Source organism: Ictidomys tridecemlineatus, chromosome 3 (genome assembly GCF_052094955.1).
Source record: "Ictidomys tridecemlineatus isolate mIctTri1 chromosome 3, mIctTri1.hap1, whole genome shotgun sequence".
Lineage (NCBI taxonomy): Eukaryota > Metazoa > Chordata > Mammalia > Rodentia > Sciuridae > Ictidomys > Ictidomys tridecemlineatus.
In genome coordinates this window covers 140,573,979-140,589,816 of record NC_135479.1, presented here as the reverse complement: position 1 = coordinate 140,589,816, position 15,838 = coordinate 140,573,979, and the positions used below count along the sequence as shown (strand labels likewise).

Sequence of the window (15,838 nt, the reverse complement as noted above, 5' to 3'; positions counted from 1 at the left end):
TACAGACCACATTGTAGCTTTTTCTGGGTTTGCTGGGACCCAGGAGTCTACAAATTAACTGAAAAAAAAAAAAGACTGTTTATTTACAAGTGCCCCTGGGAGTTACTGAGTACTGAGTAATTAAATAATCAGAGATGTTATATATCAAACTTAATAAAAGGAGAGGGGCTTAGGGTTTTGTTGAGAAAGTATGGAAGGTTCTATTGGGCTTTCTGATGTTAATGGAATGGGTAGTCTGTCTCCAGAGCAGCTCAATTGGCAGGAAACTGTTTCAGCCCCTGTATTTGGGGCAGCTCAGATTCAGTTACATAATGGAAAGTGGGATGGGACTTCTTCCTGCATCTCAGATGTTTTCACTTTAAAATAATCTTTGTACCTGAAAGGAAAGTGAGGAAGTGAGAGACGGCTGGGCGAGAAATGAAGGGCGGAGACCAGGCAGAGATCCATAAGAAAGTTTATTTGACAAAACTGACAAATAAAGGCCATCCCTTTAGAGAGTGTGGTGAGAGGCCCCAAGATGTCCCAGTGCTGAGCTTTTTGTGGGGTAAGGGTTTGGAGTTGTAACTATGATGCTATGAGATAGGCTTGGGGGCGCTTGCGTCAGAGCTAGGCTGGTGGGAATAGCATGGGATTGGTTTAGGTCCGTGGCACCCTGGGGCTTTCCAGAGTCAAGGGGTTGTCACTAATGACCCATGGAGTAGGTCACTAATGGGGGTGAGGGGAGTTCAGATAAAAGGAAGTACAGGGAAGTGAAACTTATCACATAAGATGGCCATTAACATTTAAGAGGGCTGCTCAGATGTTAAATCAAGACCCTGTTATACCAACTTTTGGCATCTGGGTGGGTCCCCATGGGCTCCAAGTGTTGAGCAGGCACACATCCTATAGATGAGACTCTGCCAGGCTCAAGGGTTCCTGCAAGGAGGTGGTGGGAATCCTCTCACTTGAGAACAGCTCTTTCCCATACCCGCCCTTATTCCTTGGGTTATAGAATAGAAAACACCAAGGAGGCCACTGTTCGTTTGTTCATTCCCCTCCTTTATTATGGAATAACTTACTACATTAAATTGGTTAATCTCAAGTAGTATGCAGCTTGATGAATCCACCCTCAGCTCAAGATACATTTTCAGCACATTTTCCCTAACTCCTGCTCTTAGAGATTATGTTCCTAAATAAATTAGTCAGAGAAACTCAGCCTAGATAAACCCATTAGCAAGAACTGGGCTTTGTGCCAACAAGACTCCTAAGCTATAATCATTTACCCAACAGGCTCCCTTGTGTCCTTTCTAATCAATAGCCTCCCTCCAAATGTAACCATCATCCTTATGTCTATTGCCATAGATGAGTTCTGACTATTTCTGGACTTCTTATAAATGACATCATGCATACATACTTTTTGCATTAGGCCTCTTTCTCTTAATATTATGTCTGTGAGACTCACCCATGTTGTGTTTAACAGAAATTCATCTTTTTTTGATGGGTAATTTTCTATTGATAAGTATACTCCAATTTATTTGCTCATTTTCCTATTGATGGACATTTGGATTGTTTTTGTCTTTTCACTCTTCTAAATAAAGCTGCTATGAACATTCTTGGATATGTCTTGGAGATATATATATATATCTCCATCCTATTGGAGTAACCTGTAACCCATGGAGAATAGAAGCTGGCAAACAGATTTATCCCTGGACTGGTGACTCCCAGACATTTCCAAAGGCTTCTTAGAAGATCCCGCAGAATCAAGCAACCAGTCAGCCAGGGCAGGGGCCAACTGGGTGACACATCTTTGAGCTGGCTCTCTCTGTGTCCTTACTTTACTTCCCCTTTCCCTAACTCCTGCTCTTTGAGATTATGTTCCTAAATAAATTAGTCAGAGAAACTCAGCCTACATAAACCCATTAGCAAGAGCTGGGCTTTGTGCCAACAAGACTCCTAAGCTATAATCCTTTACCCAGAAACCCATGTTCAGATTAGCAAAGGCCAAGAGCACGGCTTGGACAGGGATAATGGGTCAGTCATTTCATTTGGCTGCAACACAGGAGTGGGCGAAAAGGATTATCGGAAGATACGGCCAGAAATGTGCACTGGAGGGCTGTTGTAGAGGATTTGCATGCCATGCATGCCTAGGAGTTTAGCCTTTGTTTTGTAGATGAAAGAAAGCCAACCCTGGCTTTTAAGCAGGGAATTGGCAACACCAGAGCTCTGCTTTGGGCAGTACAATCGGGGTGAGGACCAGTCAGGGAAGAGTACAGGGCAAGAAGACCATAATGGAGATGGTTGTAACAATATTGTGAACTAGAGCTAAAAAGACTTGGCAAGTTGGAGAAGGAGGTCAGGAGCAGAGAGAAGAAGCAAAAGACTACCTTGAGGTTTGGAGGTCAGAGACTGAGGCTAGAAAACCATTTAGGAAAACAAGAGGAGGAGCTAGTCTAGAAGGGAAAACGGTGGGCTTGTCAAACCCCACAGATCCTTGCTTTACCCTCCCTCCCCACACACACACTTAGAGTTTTGCAATAATGCACACAAGGAGATTCTTTGGAGGTCATCCCTGCAGAGGAAGATCTGCTATCTCACCTTCCACCCCTAGGAAGAGAAAGAAATAGGGCAGGAGGCCTGGGCCACAGGGTTCAGAGAGGACATTTCCAGATTTGTAGGCAGTAATGTACTACCCAGGACAAAATACTGAAGAAAAAGAACAAATTACTAAGCTAAAGGAGAGCTAGGCTCTTATTTTCTACTTTCAAGAAATGTTTGTTATATTGTCTGAAACCACGTCAACCCAATGAATAATACCATGAGCCAGATGTATGTTTCAGAATTTGTATGGCTGATTCTATGCACATTTAAATGTGTTTACAACAGTGGCAGATTTCCGTTTTCCTCTGGTTAAACCAAGGAAGCACACAGTAGGCCTAGCATTACTGGCCCAGAGAAGCCAAAGTGGAGACAGATAACCTCTGCTGGCCCAGGTCCTGCTGGCATGATGGAGGAGGAACCTCAGGGAGGAGTCAGGCCTTCTTTTGAATTCCCTTCACAGCTATGGAGAATGGCCTTCCCAGGAGGCAGGTTTGGAGAAGCTGATGAACCTAAATGAACAGCAAGAAAAGGCCTGTTTCCTCTCCTACTGATGCATGTGTTCCCAAGTAATAGACGTCACTTGTATGTCCCCCAAGCCACACTTTTCCATAACTTGATCTCAATTAGTTCTCTCCACAGTTGTATTGGACAAATTCTAGGATTAAACTCTACAGATTAAGAAACAGGTTCTGAAAGGCTAAAGGAATGCTTGCAGTCCCCCAGGTAATAGTAAGTGAGGAGCCAGGACTTGAAGTCATATTTTCCTGATCCACAAGCCCCTGCTCTTCCCACTGCACTGTGCTGGTTTTCTTTCTGACCCCAACTATAATACACCAGCATGAAGACCAAGGCCTGCGCTCCAGTGCTGGGCTGAGAGCTCTGGACAGGTCAGAGCTGGAGCCAGGACACAGAGGAAAGACGAGAAAGGAGGAGGATTTAGGGTAGAATTCGGCAAATACAGCCCAGTAGTAAAATTTGGCCCACTGCCTGTTTTTGTCCAGTCATCAAGCTACGAATGTTTTCTGCATTTTGAAATGATGGGGAGGATCAAAAAGAATATATCATGAAAAATGAATGAAATTTATCAGTTTCTATGCATGGGCAGAAATCCTGGTTTCTACCCTAAAGCCATCATTACAAAGGCACTCTGATCTAGCACAGGGGGTCCCTTCTCTCCCTTTGGTAATTCTCCCTGGTAATTTTAGGACTGGAGGCTAGGGATGCAGGAGTGGCTGCCACCCAGCCCTTCAAGGGAACTTCTCCCAGTGCACTCACCATGCTCTGCACCCAATCCAGATTGCTTCTGGCAGGGCTGGGTGGGCTGTCCATCCTCAGCACCATCTGCAGCACCATTTTGGTAGTCTGAGAAGCTGAGAGAATCACACGGTGAAAGTCCTCGTTCTGCTGCTATCCAACATCCCAAGCACCTCTCTGAAGACTCCTTTCTGCCCTCAAAAGTCTACATGGGAGGTTGGGGCTATGGCTCAGTGGTAGAGCACTTGCCTAGCATGTGTGAGGCGCAATTCTCAGCACCACATATAAATAAATTAATAAATTAAAGGTCCATTGACAACTAAAAAAATATTGGGGGGGAAAAAGTCTACGTGGGAGAGGCTGAGAGGCATGCAAGAGAAGGTGAGGAAGTTAAGAACCCAACTACCTCACTCCCCACCCTGATCCCCACCACCAGCAGCTTAACCTCTCCATGTACAACTTGGAAAAGAGGCTCAGAGGGGAGCAGCTGGTGATAAGGAACATTGGGAAGACAAAGTTGGGAGGAACATGTAGGCATCCTTGGCATGAAATGGATAGACTGCAAGAATCTTAAGATTGTCAAGGTCCAGCTCACAACCTGGCCATGCCTAAAGATACAGACTAGGGACTTGCTTCATCAATCACACATCTAGCTCTGCCATGGGGGGAACTGAACCTGCATGAGAGTAACCTGGTTTGCAGAGGGCACTGTGATCTGGGCAGCAGTCTGGTACCATGTGGCAGAATTCATCACAGTAGCAGCTTCCCCTCTTGCAGTCGTTATCTGTTCCAAGGCAGCAGAGAGGCTGGGGCTGGGAACAACTGCCTGGAGAAAAAGGAAAGTTAAAAACAGGTTTCTAGCTGAAGGACAAGGCAGGAGGCTTGCAAGCTTAAGACTAACCTGGGCAATTTAGTGAGATACTGTCTGAAAAATTTTAGAAAGAGGCCAGGCACAGTGGCACATGCCTGTAATCCCCACGGCTCAGGAGGCTGAGACAGGAGGATCGCGAATTCAGAGCCAGCCTCAGCAACAGCAAAGTGCTAAGTAACACACTGAGACCCTGTCTCTAAATAAAACTCAAAATAGGACTGGGGGTGTGGCTCAGTGGCCGAGTGCCCCTGAGTTCAATCCCTGGTACCCCAAAAAAATTTTTTTAGAAAGGATTAGTGATATAACTCTAAAGTATACTACTCCTGGGATAGATCCTCATTACCACAAAAGAAAAAGACAGAAAAACAGGTTTAACAAATGGTTATGGGACAACTGGATATGTGCACACAAAAGAATAACTTTGGACCCCTACCTTGCACCATGTACCAAAATTAACTCAAAATGGATTATGGACCTGACTGTACATCCTACTAATTAAAAACAAATCTATAAGAAAATAGTAGAAAGATCAAAAGAGGAAAGGGAACATGAAGAAGAAGGAGTGGAAAGAAAGGGGAAGTACTGGGTACTGAATTAGAACAGATTATATTCCAAGCTTTCATAATTATGTGAAAATGAATCCTATTATTATAGATGACTAAAAAGAACCAATAAAAAATTAAAAGAAGATCTTTATGATTCCTACTCACAAAAATTTTGCCAAATCCATCCCTCCAACAATTTACCCAAGTTGCTCAACTCAACGATTGTCTGGTCATTACCCATCCACTACAAAATGAAAGGATGCATCTTCTTTGAGACATATTATGCAAGGCATTAGCAGGTAGGGACTATGGACCAATTAAGTGGTGAATCTTTGACTTGGGTGGGAACTGCCTTGGGTGTTCTCACCCCTAGGTCTTTCAATGCTATCCTCTCTCTACTTCTGTCATGACCTTTCCAATCACCTCCAGTTAGGTTAGCACCTGCCTAGGGCTTTGTTTAAGGATAAACTTGAGGACTTTTCAAAGTTGACCGAATAAATAAGAAGCAGGTTTCTGGGTGTGACTGACTGAGTCTGTTGTGGAAACAGGGACCAGCAGGCATCTGGTGAAAGGGCAGCAGTGGCCCAGGACCTCTCAAGGTGAGGGTGGGCTGGGCTGGAGTGGTGGCTTCTGGGTTTGGCTTAGCTTCTACTTTTATGTTCAGCTCAGAAACTTCCACAAATGATCTCTTCCCCTTTCTTATGACTTCCCTATTCCTCAGTGCCTGGTCTAGCACCAGGTTGTCACCAAGACACAAGGATCAGTAGAGACAGCAAGTCCCAAACTAGGGTTGTTGCCCATTTGTAAGTCAAAGAGAAATTCAGTGGTCACAACCAACATTCATTTTAACAGGAAGAGAGGGGATGGAATGGAATGGAATCAAATAGAACAGATCCATATACATTTTATATAACAAGAGGAAGTTCTTTAGAGTTCTCTTTGAAATTTTTGTTTGCTTTATCTACATGTACTTATGTACTGGGTCACAGCATAAAATGTGTTTATCGATGGATTTGAACCACAAAAGTTTGAAAGCTATGGACCTACAAACGTTCGCTCATTTTATAGACGAAAGAAGAGTCATGCTCAAGGTCATGCTTGAGGTGGTAACAGATCTGGGAGATTATGCTCCCCCCAATTCTGACTTCTTTCCTTTGCGTAGGAGTTTTATTCAAAAGGCCCCTTATTGCACATACCACTCATCTCTACTATTGTCTGAACACCCTGCATGCTCCTGCTTCTGGGCCTTGGCTTACGCTGTTTCCTTTGATTGGAAGTCTCTTCCTTCCCAAAACCAATAAAGAAAACATTCTTATACTTCAAGGTCAAATTAAACCCAGCCTCCCCTGGGCTACTAGGGAACATTTGCTTTCTTTCCTGATTGCCATATCCTAAGTTGCTTTCCTTCACCTCTGTCTCACCTGGGGCTCAGAACTATGGAGCCAAAGTAAACATTTCCTCCCCTTTAAAAAGAAGAAAAAAAATCAAACATTTATCCAGCTTTTCTATACAAAACAAATAGTTGACAGGAGCAAGTTCCCCTCAATAGAAAAATTCCAGCTAATAAATGCAGAAAGAATGATAGAATTTTAGAAAACCATCACTTGGCCAACCTCAATAGAAAAAAAAATGGTCCTAAGTAATAATCATCAATGGAACCTAAATCTATTAGGAAAAAAGCTAATTAGGAACGTTGATAATGTACTTCCTCTCCAGATGATCAAATTTAACACCAGTAAAAATGGAACAACTAGACATTGTGTGTCTCCTTCAAGATGTAATAGGAGTTGGGTACAGTGGCACATATCTGTAATTCCAGAGATCCTGGAGGCTGAGGCAGGAAGATTGCAAGTTCAAGATCAGACTCAGCAATTAACGAGACCCTGTCTCAAAATAAAAAATAAAAAATGTTTAATAAGAAGTTCACAGACCCATCTGAGGAGAATTTGTTCTAAAAGAAGTGATCTGCCATTTGATTCAAATGTATGAAATGTTAAGATCTTTGTACTGTCATGTATAACTAATAAAAAATAAATAAATAAATAAATAAATAATTTTAAAAAAGAAGTGATCTGATTCTGATCTGACCCCAACTTCCAGAAATATAGGAAATTAGGAAATATAAGGGCATTCATAAAAAATTCAATCAGCCAAATGCAGAATGTAGGATATGCTACAGGACAAATCACCTCCTTTCAACAAATATATGGCCTAAAAAGAATTAGACTGATATATATATTAAATATATTTAATGATATTTAAATATATATATTTAAATATCATTAAAAATATGCCAGTTAGAAGTGTGGGTATACTTCTTGTATGGATCCGGATTCAAAATAAAACAACTGTAAAAAAGCTTTCTTTCAGGAAGTGGGTACTGAGAATTGAACCCAAGGATACTTTATCAGTGAGATCCATACTCAGCCCTTTTTATTTTTTATTTTGAGACAGGGTCTCACTAAGTTGCCGAGGGCCTCAACTAAATTGCTCAGGCTGGCTTCAAACTTGTGATTCTCCTACCTTAGCTTCCTGAGTCCCTGGAATTATAGGTATATATCATCATATCTGACAAAAAGGCATTTTGATTAAGTGGGAAAACATTAACACTGATAGGTATTGAATTAGAGTAGGCATTTTAATCGTTTTACCTCTGATTAAGTTTTTAAATATTGTTAAAGCTTAAGTAAAATGTTGATATTTTGAAGCTGGCCAACAGGTACATTGGGCTCATGATACTGTTCTCTCTACTTTTGTGTATGCTTGAAATTTTCCATGATAAGGCAGGCACAGTGGAGCATACCTATGATCCCAGCTACTCAGGAGGCTGAGGCAGGAAGATTGCAAATTTGAGGCCAGACTGGTCAATAGCAAGACCTCATCTAAAAATGAAAACATTTTAAAAGTGGCTAGGGACATAACTCAGTGGTAAAGTGCTTGCTTAGCATGTGAAAAACCTTAAGTTCAATCCCCAGTACTCCCACCAAAATTTCCCATTGTTAAGTAGCCTTAAAAAAAAAAAGAAATAACTCCCACCACCCAAACAAACATCATTCATGTCGGTGTAGTGAGGAGAACATCATCATTGCAGATGGTGCTGTGTGAAGGGAAGAGAGAGCACCAGAGTTTTCATGAAGGGGCAGTGAGGCCACCAGAAACAACTTCCTGGTGAGGCAATATCTCAAGTGGCCCCTTAAGACAGCTGCGGCCATAACAGAATACTGCAGACTGGGTAAACTACAAATGATAAAAGCATATTTGGCTCACTGTTATGGGAATAACTAAGATTGGGGGGGTGCAGCTGGTGAAGGCCTATGATGCACCATGACTGCATCATAACACGGCAGAAGGGACATCACTGGGTGAGAAGGGACATACATGACAGAGGAAGCAAACAAGAAAGGGCCAAATTCCTTTTTAGAACAAGCCCACTCCCTCTATAAGTAACCCACTTTGATGATGATGACATTCATCCATTCATGAGCAGAGCCCTTGTGTCCCAGTCAACCTCTCAAGGATCCAACCTCCCAATAATGTTGCACTGGAGTTAAGTTTCTAACACCTGAACTTTGGGGGGACACGTTGAAGCCACAATAGTGACTGAACACTGACTTCAGAAATAGAGAGTAATAGAAGGGGGGGTTAGGAACAGGCCCCACAAGAAGAACCCAAGGCGCCCCTAATAGTTTGGCTTCCCTCCAAAGCAATACTCTTTACATATGTTTGACAATGTTCTAGAGAAGGGCAAGGAAGGGCACCCGGCAGCTCTTCCCATCCTCCTTGGTCCCTGCTATCCTGCTTCAGCCTCAAGCTTGCAAACCCCACTCAGCAAAACTGAAACCCTTCCCTTCCTCACCAGATTTTTCTTTTGTTGTTGTTACTTCCTCTTGAATTCCCACTTCCACAGGAAGTATTCCTACCAATGACTGAGTTTTCTCCCCCGAAAAGTTCTGGTAAATATAACCTTATTGAATTTCCAGAGACATTTTAGCAAACCTAGTGGATTGTGCTTGGCAGTTACCCAGCGAGTCTGCTATTAATCTGGATCCTGGCTTGTCCACTCACCTTCCCTGCTGTCCCTGCAACCCCCAGGCAGTGTGTATTCTAGAGCTCCGTGCTGTCTGTTCACACCAGAACATTCTCTGGACCCAACATATCTTCCCAACCAGTCTCTCCCAAGCCAATTACCCAAAGGTATCTCGTAGACATGAAGGAAACACAGAGGAGCCACATCAAACACACCATAAGTACTTAGTAACTGTCTGAATAAGTGAATTATTCAATTAATAAATTAATGAATGCTAGCCCTCCAGATGTGGTGGATCATGCCAGAAAAAAAGATTAGTCTGTTGAATGAATGAATGAATGAATGAATGAATGACATCAGAGGCCAGGGTCCCTTTAGCCTCTAGCACAAGTGCCAGCCTGGTTTCTCACCTGTCTTCTGGTTTGGGGCCACAGGGCTCAGCCACAGCAAGAGGAAAAGGACCCACCACATGCCTGCAGGCTCGAGCAGAGATAAAAGTTTTTCAGGGATCAAGGCCCAGGCTTTTAATACTCACCTCAATAAGCTCACTTGGCTTCTGCGTTCCAAGGGAGGAGCCAACTGACACCTGGATGAGGTGAGCATGTGGCACTAAGGCACAGGTGTCCCAGCTGCTTGGGTTAGCTCACCCAAAAAGAGGTCATTTTCATATCTCCTGGGGACTCCAAGCTCTGGGGAAGAATCAGAGAAACCAGGGTAGCAGAGCTGCCAGGGACCTTGGAGGTTATCTCCTCTGACCACCTATTTTATAGATAAGGACTCTGAGGGAAGACAAGGGACAGCCTGGGTGCACACAGCTTGGATGTGGTTGAGCTGAATGTGAACCCTGATCTCCTGGCTCCCACTGCACTGTTCTTTCCACCAACATGTGGGTGGATATTAAGAGAGATCCCCCAAGAAGTCTCATCAACCAACAAAATGAGTGTGGCATCTCTGTTCCCTCTCAGAGTTGGCAAAATTCAGGTACAGTACAGGCTGTAGGAACGCTGACCAAATAGGACAGAGTTGAGGGGTAAAGTTTTGTTTTTTGTTTTTTCCCTATCTTCTATGTGAAGATGTGAAAAGTCGACTCCATTGGACAAATGGAAAATGCCTAACTGCAATCTGGGACTGGTTACACCCTGGGCCCTCACCAAGTTCCTGATTCACCTTTGCAATGTGGCACAGAATCTGCTTTAAAAGAGACAGTGAGTGCAGATTCAATAGCCATCCCTAACACTCCCTGTCCCCTTCCACTACAGAGACTAGAAAAATTAAATCTTGCTTTCCCAGTCTCTCTTGACCTAGTAAACAGTAATATAGTTCTGAACAGTTAAATATACTATAAAGAAATATAGAAATATGCTGAAGAACTATTAAATATGCTGAAGGACTATAGAAATATTCTGAAATTTTGCTTTCTTATAAAAGGGGAAGGCTGGGGCTGTAGCTCAATGGCAGATTGCTTGCCTAGCATATGTGAGGCACTGGGTTCGATCCTCAGCAACACATAAAAATAAATAAATAAAATAAAGGTACTCTGTCCATCTACAACTAAAAGAAAAAAACAGTTAAAATAAAAGAAAAGGGTATAGCTGGGCATTGTAGTACATACCTATAATCCCAGTGGCTTGGGAGGTTAAGGCAAGAGGACCTCAAGTTCAAAGCCAGCCTTAGCAGCTGAGGCCCTAAGCAACTTAGTGAGACCCTGTCTCAAAAAAAAAAAATTTTTTTAATTAATTGATTAAAAATTAAAAAGAAATTTTTAAAAATTTTAAAAAGTGGAGGCAAAGGGTGTGACTCAGTGATAAAGCACCCCTGGGTTAAATTCCCAGTACTGGGGGGAAAAACATCAAGGGGACAGGCAGAAAAGGAGAGCTTGTTTATTCTCCTCTTTCCCCTGTCAAAGACAGGAAGTGACATTTAGGGTTTCGGCAACCATTGTATAACCATGAGGCATTATGCATAGGAATGAAACAAAACTGAGCCTGTCAACAATCCTGTAATCCAGGTGGCTAGGGAGGCTGAGATAGGATGATCACAAGTTCAAAGCCAGTGTCAGCAATTTAGTGAAGCCCTAAGCAATTTGGCAAGATCAATCTCAAAATAAAACTATTAAAAGGGCTGGGGAAACTGTTTAAGTGCCTCTGGATTCAATCCCTGGTACCAAGTGGGGAAGAAAAAAAAAAAGAATGAAACAAATGGCAGAATGTTTAGACTTGCAGAACAGAAAGATGAACTTGGGTCTTAAAGGCATCGTGGAGCAACTGAACTAGAGTTGACTGAATCGACAATGAATCACATTGAATTGTCTACTTGGGGCTCTTGATTTACCAAAGAAGTAACCTCCATTTGTTTGCTTCTCTTAGTTGGGGCTCCTGTAACATGCAACTGAATGCATAACCATAAAGTGATAATCTTTGCAAGTGCTCAGGCCAGGATGGAAAAACAGCTCTGGGGAGGCTGTGGTGGAGACAGCGCTTGGCGAGAGGTTTTAAGTATGACTGAGGATCTTCCAGCTCAGGGATTCTGAGATGCTATGACATGAGAATAATCTTTCCCTTTCAAATGGCCTCTGAATAGTTGCTGTAAGAGACATAGAAAGACGGGGTTGGGGTTAGGTGAAGAGGAGAGTGTCTCCGGATTATAAATGTTTTCCATTATTTTGTTACATCCCTAAAATTTGTCAGTTGATTTAACAATGCTATTTAAATATCTATGCTAATCCAACTCTGAAGATTCAACAATGAACAAGACAGACACAGTTCAGCCTTTAAGGAACTTCCATCTAAGGGTAAAAGAGATATATATTGGTAATTGCAATTCAATGTGATAATTGTTAGGAAGAACTTGACATTGGCAGCACCTTTTTGAAACATATCCCTCATGAACAAGAGTCACCTCATGGTCACTCTGACTCTGCCTGACCTAAACCCTGGACAATATTTCATCATCATGCAAAGAAAGGAAATGGTTATCTGGGACTGAAGTTCTTAAAAATACCTGGTTTGGGCTGGGGATGTGGCTCAAGTGTAGCGCACTCGCCTGGCATGCGTGCAGCCTGGGTTGGATCCTCAGCACCACATACAAACAAAGATGCTGTGTCCGCCGAAAACTAAAAAATAAATATTAAAAAATTCTCTCTCTCTCTCTCTTAAAAAAAAAAAAAAAACCCGGTTTGACATATGTAGGCCACACCACCAGGATCCTCTTCCCTGACAACCCCCCAGCAACCACCTAATTGCAAAAATTCCCCCTTTCCCTTACTCCTGATAACTTCCTTAGGCTGTAAGTGGAAGATGGGTCACAGTCTCCCTGGGGCCCTCCTCTGCAGATTTGTCTCCAATAAATCTGCTACTGTTGAGCTGCCTCCCCTTTCTTTATTTTCTTCATTCAGTTCTTTCCTTGTAATCATGACTACAAAAGAGAGAGACAGGACACATAAGTGGGAACACAAGCGGGTGGACAGGAAAGACTTTCTAGAAGCATTTTGCCTTACACATACTGGCCCCTTTAACTGCTGAAGGGAAGGATATGTGTGGGTGCAGGTACAGTCTGCATGCTTAGTGGCAAAATGTGGAAGGAGTTCCCATCTGATGGTTTCCATTTTCTCTGAGAATTAGGGGAAGCACTATATATTGGTTGTGATGGTGAGGCCGGGGCAGGACAAAAGGACAGTCAGTGTAAGTAATAAATAATGGGGTCAGATTGGGGAGATGGGGACTGGTTCAAAAGGAAAGGAAATAAAAATGCTAATATTTCCTAAGCCCTTCCCCCTCCTCTCCCAACCTGTTGCCAAGGTTACCTGCTTCCAGGGAGTTGTTTCTCCCTGAGCAGAGTTGTAGGAACTGTTAATGAATGCTCCCTTTCATTAACAGGTGGCTCCCTTTCTGCCAGTTTCCCTGGGCGGTTTCGTTCTGCCCTTGGATCACTCCACATTGTGGCCTACTTTTTGGTCACTAGTCATGTAGGTAGTATGGGAGTGGTCAAGTGCCGTGATAAACCCAACCTGATCTTTTATTAAAATTGGAAGCCCTCTTGCCACAAAGCCATGAAAAGCTAATTTTGGCTTTACTATAAATTACTGCAAATTCTGAACCTGCTTGGAATGCCTGCCCGTGCCTTGAACTCACCCATGCCTGGCTCTCTGACCAGATAGCAGCCCTCTCTGAAACTTTAGTGACACCTCATAAATATTGGCCTTCCCTGGCCAGACAACGACCCTCTCTGAGGCTCTAATGGTCTTCATAAATTCTGATGTTGGGGCCAGCAAAAAATGTAAACTACCATTAGTGTGATGCTTGTCAGAGTTCTGTTATCTGTAACCCCTCCTTTGTGTAACTTTCTGGGCTATAAAGCTGGGCTGTAGGAAAGGTGGGGCTGCTGTCTTGTTCCCGGCTGTTTTGGGAGGGAAAGGCAGCCCGGCTGGTCGAAATAATAAGCTTGCTTTAATTTGATTTTAATTGGAGTCAGTGGTCTTTTCTTGCATCCTGGTCTAACAGCCGCAGTCTGGCTGGGCACAGAATCACGAGCCACTCAACAGCTTTGTAGATTCAAACAGCAATTCTTTATTCCTGAACTCACACAGGGACTCTACACACACGTTCTGGGGAAAATTCACGTTCTGCCACAAAATTCACGTACTCCACCAGGCTTTGAATCCCAAATACTTTCTGAATCCCACGAGAACTCAACAGGAACTCAGGCAGCAGGATATGCCCGATTCCCAGCAGGAATAACCTTAAACCTGGAACCGCCCTAAACCCAGATTGTCCTAAACCGGGAATGCCCTAAACCCAAGGAGTGGTATACTCCCTAAAACCTGCAGGATACACCCTAAACCTGGATCCATCCTAATCCAGTAGGATCCTCCCTAAACCCGGATCCACCCTGGTCCTTGAGCAGGGTCACCTTTCTCAAACATACATGCAATGTCACAGCAAATGTCCAAGGCAAGTCCATTTCCAAGAGTCCTTCCTCTAAGCAACATGGGGTACGCTGGCAAGGAAATTTCGATGCGTCATTCCTACTTGGCAATGGCCCTCAGCAGTCAAGAGAAGAAAGAAAACCTAAAATCTATCAAAGGGATAGGACACGCACATTTATTTGGACACCCTGCTGGGGCCCCTTCTCTTCGGAGAAGTCTGTCTCTGTTTTATCCTTTAAATAAAACTTTCTTACTACACTTGACTTGGCTGTACAATTTCACATGGGGGAAATGGGACTCAGCCCTGATTCTCATCGCTGGTCTCATATTTGGAGGTCCCACCAAGATTATCACTGAGGTAAGCTCCTTTGCATGCACCCCACATCTTTCTGAGGAATGTCTTCCTGTCTCTTTCTTTCTGGAGAACAATAACGGGCATCCATTGGCTAATTAAATGCAGTTAGTGCAAGACACCATTCTGTAAGACTTGAGTGACAGGATTCAAGGCCTAGGCAGTTCTGATTCATCTGTCCTGCAGGATAGGCATGTTGGGTTCTGCCAAAGCTGTTTTCCACTATCCTATCCAGGCTCAGAACATGTCTGGTGTGAGTACACAGTGTTTCTAATCCTGGTCTGCCTTTGGATGTATGGAGATAGACAAAGGGTTGGAATGATTGCAAGGTTCTGACTGGGGCCACAACCTAATGAGCCTCTGTAAGAAAATCAAAAGAAGATAGAAGCAAGGTGCTGATGCAAAGTGGCAGAATATCAGAATGGCAGAAAGGCAGAAAACCCTTGTCCAAGCTGCCAGCCTTATTTATATCATCAATAGGTTACATTAGGTCACTGGCATCAGTAGTACATTATTGTTCAAGTGTCATGAGGCAGGATACAGAGTTAGCAACATCATGCAGCTTATTCCTCAGCTACATACTGCAATGTGAAATATTAGGAGCTTTGTGTAGCTCTCAAGAAAGTCCATTGTTTAAAATTACTGTTATGTGGACAGGTTCAGGAATAGCAGAGCTTGGTGAAACATTGTGGTTGTCTAACATGAGAGTTCCTTTATTCCCAGGAGCTGAGTGCTTGAGATCAAAGTCGCCTCGTGCAGGTCATTGCCAGGGCAGCTAGGCATTACACATGTATCTGTTATGTTCCTAGTTCCTGGGGGAAACTGCAGAATATTCCAAGTGTGGAAAACAGGGTTCCCGCTATTCCCCGGGAGTTTGCTCACCAGAGGAAGGCTGTCCTGAACATTTCCACCGCCAGAATCCTTACAAACCTCCAAGGTTTCTTCCCTGAATCCCCTCCCAACTGCCCTTATGGGGTAACCTGTGGTGATTGGTCAATTAAGTAGCACTGACAAAAGCCCCAATGATACATGCCTCCAGATGAGCCACATTGCACTTTCCCATGCTGGGTCCTCCTGAACACCCCTCCCCTCGCTGATCAGATACTAGCCATTGAGAGAGGGACATTTTGCATGGAGTGATTTGTAAGGAAATGCCTAGGTTCCCTTTGTTCGCATAGTAAGCCTTTATGAGCCCATAGGCATTCTCCCCATTGTTTCTGTGCTCTGGTGTGCTCACTAAGCTTCTTTGGGGGTAAAAGAAGAGGCACTTTCAATACACCCCTTCAGT

General features: G+C 43.4%; 1 protein-coding gene across 1 annotated transcript; it reads right to left on the bottom strand.

Annotated features, from left to right (window-relative positions):
* Window positions 1-440: 440 nt before the first annotated feature.
* On the bottom strand, window positions 441-9,766 carry LOC144375873 (uncharacterized). The gene is made up of 4 exons (XM_078041311.1): window positions 9,685-9,766; window positions 4,523-4,657; window positions 3,853-3,947; window positions 441-3,086 (listed from the first exon to the last, which is right to left on the bottom strand). Exons 1-4 carry the CDS (start codon window positions 9,743-9,745, stop codon window positions 3,009-3,011), a joined length of 369 nt encoding a protein of 122 aa, XP_077897437.1. The 5' UTR covers window positions 9,746-9,766; the 3' UTR covers window positions 441-3,008.
* Window positions 9,767-15,838: the final 6,072 nt, after the last annotated feature.

Bases quoted from the DNA above. Each gene is read 5' to 3' on its own strand.
- LOC144375873 (XM_078041311.1), bottom strand. From the start codon at position 9,745: ATGTGGTGGGTCCTTTTCCTCTTGCTGTGGCTGAGCCCTGTGGCCCCA. The intron at 3,948-4,522 runs GTTACTCTCATG...TGATTCTCTCAG, and splicing joins CAGTGCCCTCTGCAAACCAG to CTTCTCAGACTACCAAAATG. The intron at 3,087-3,852 runs GTGAGTGCACTG...CTGTTCATTTAG, and splicing joins TGGATTGGGTGCAGAGCATG to GTTCATCAGCTTCTCCAAAC.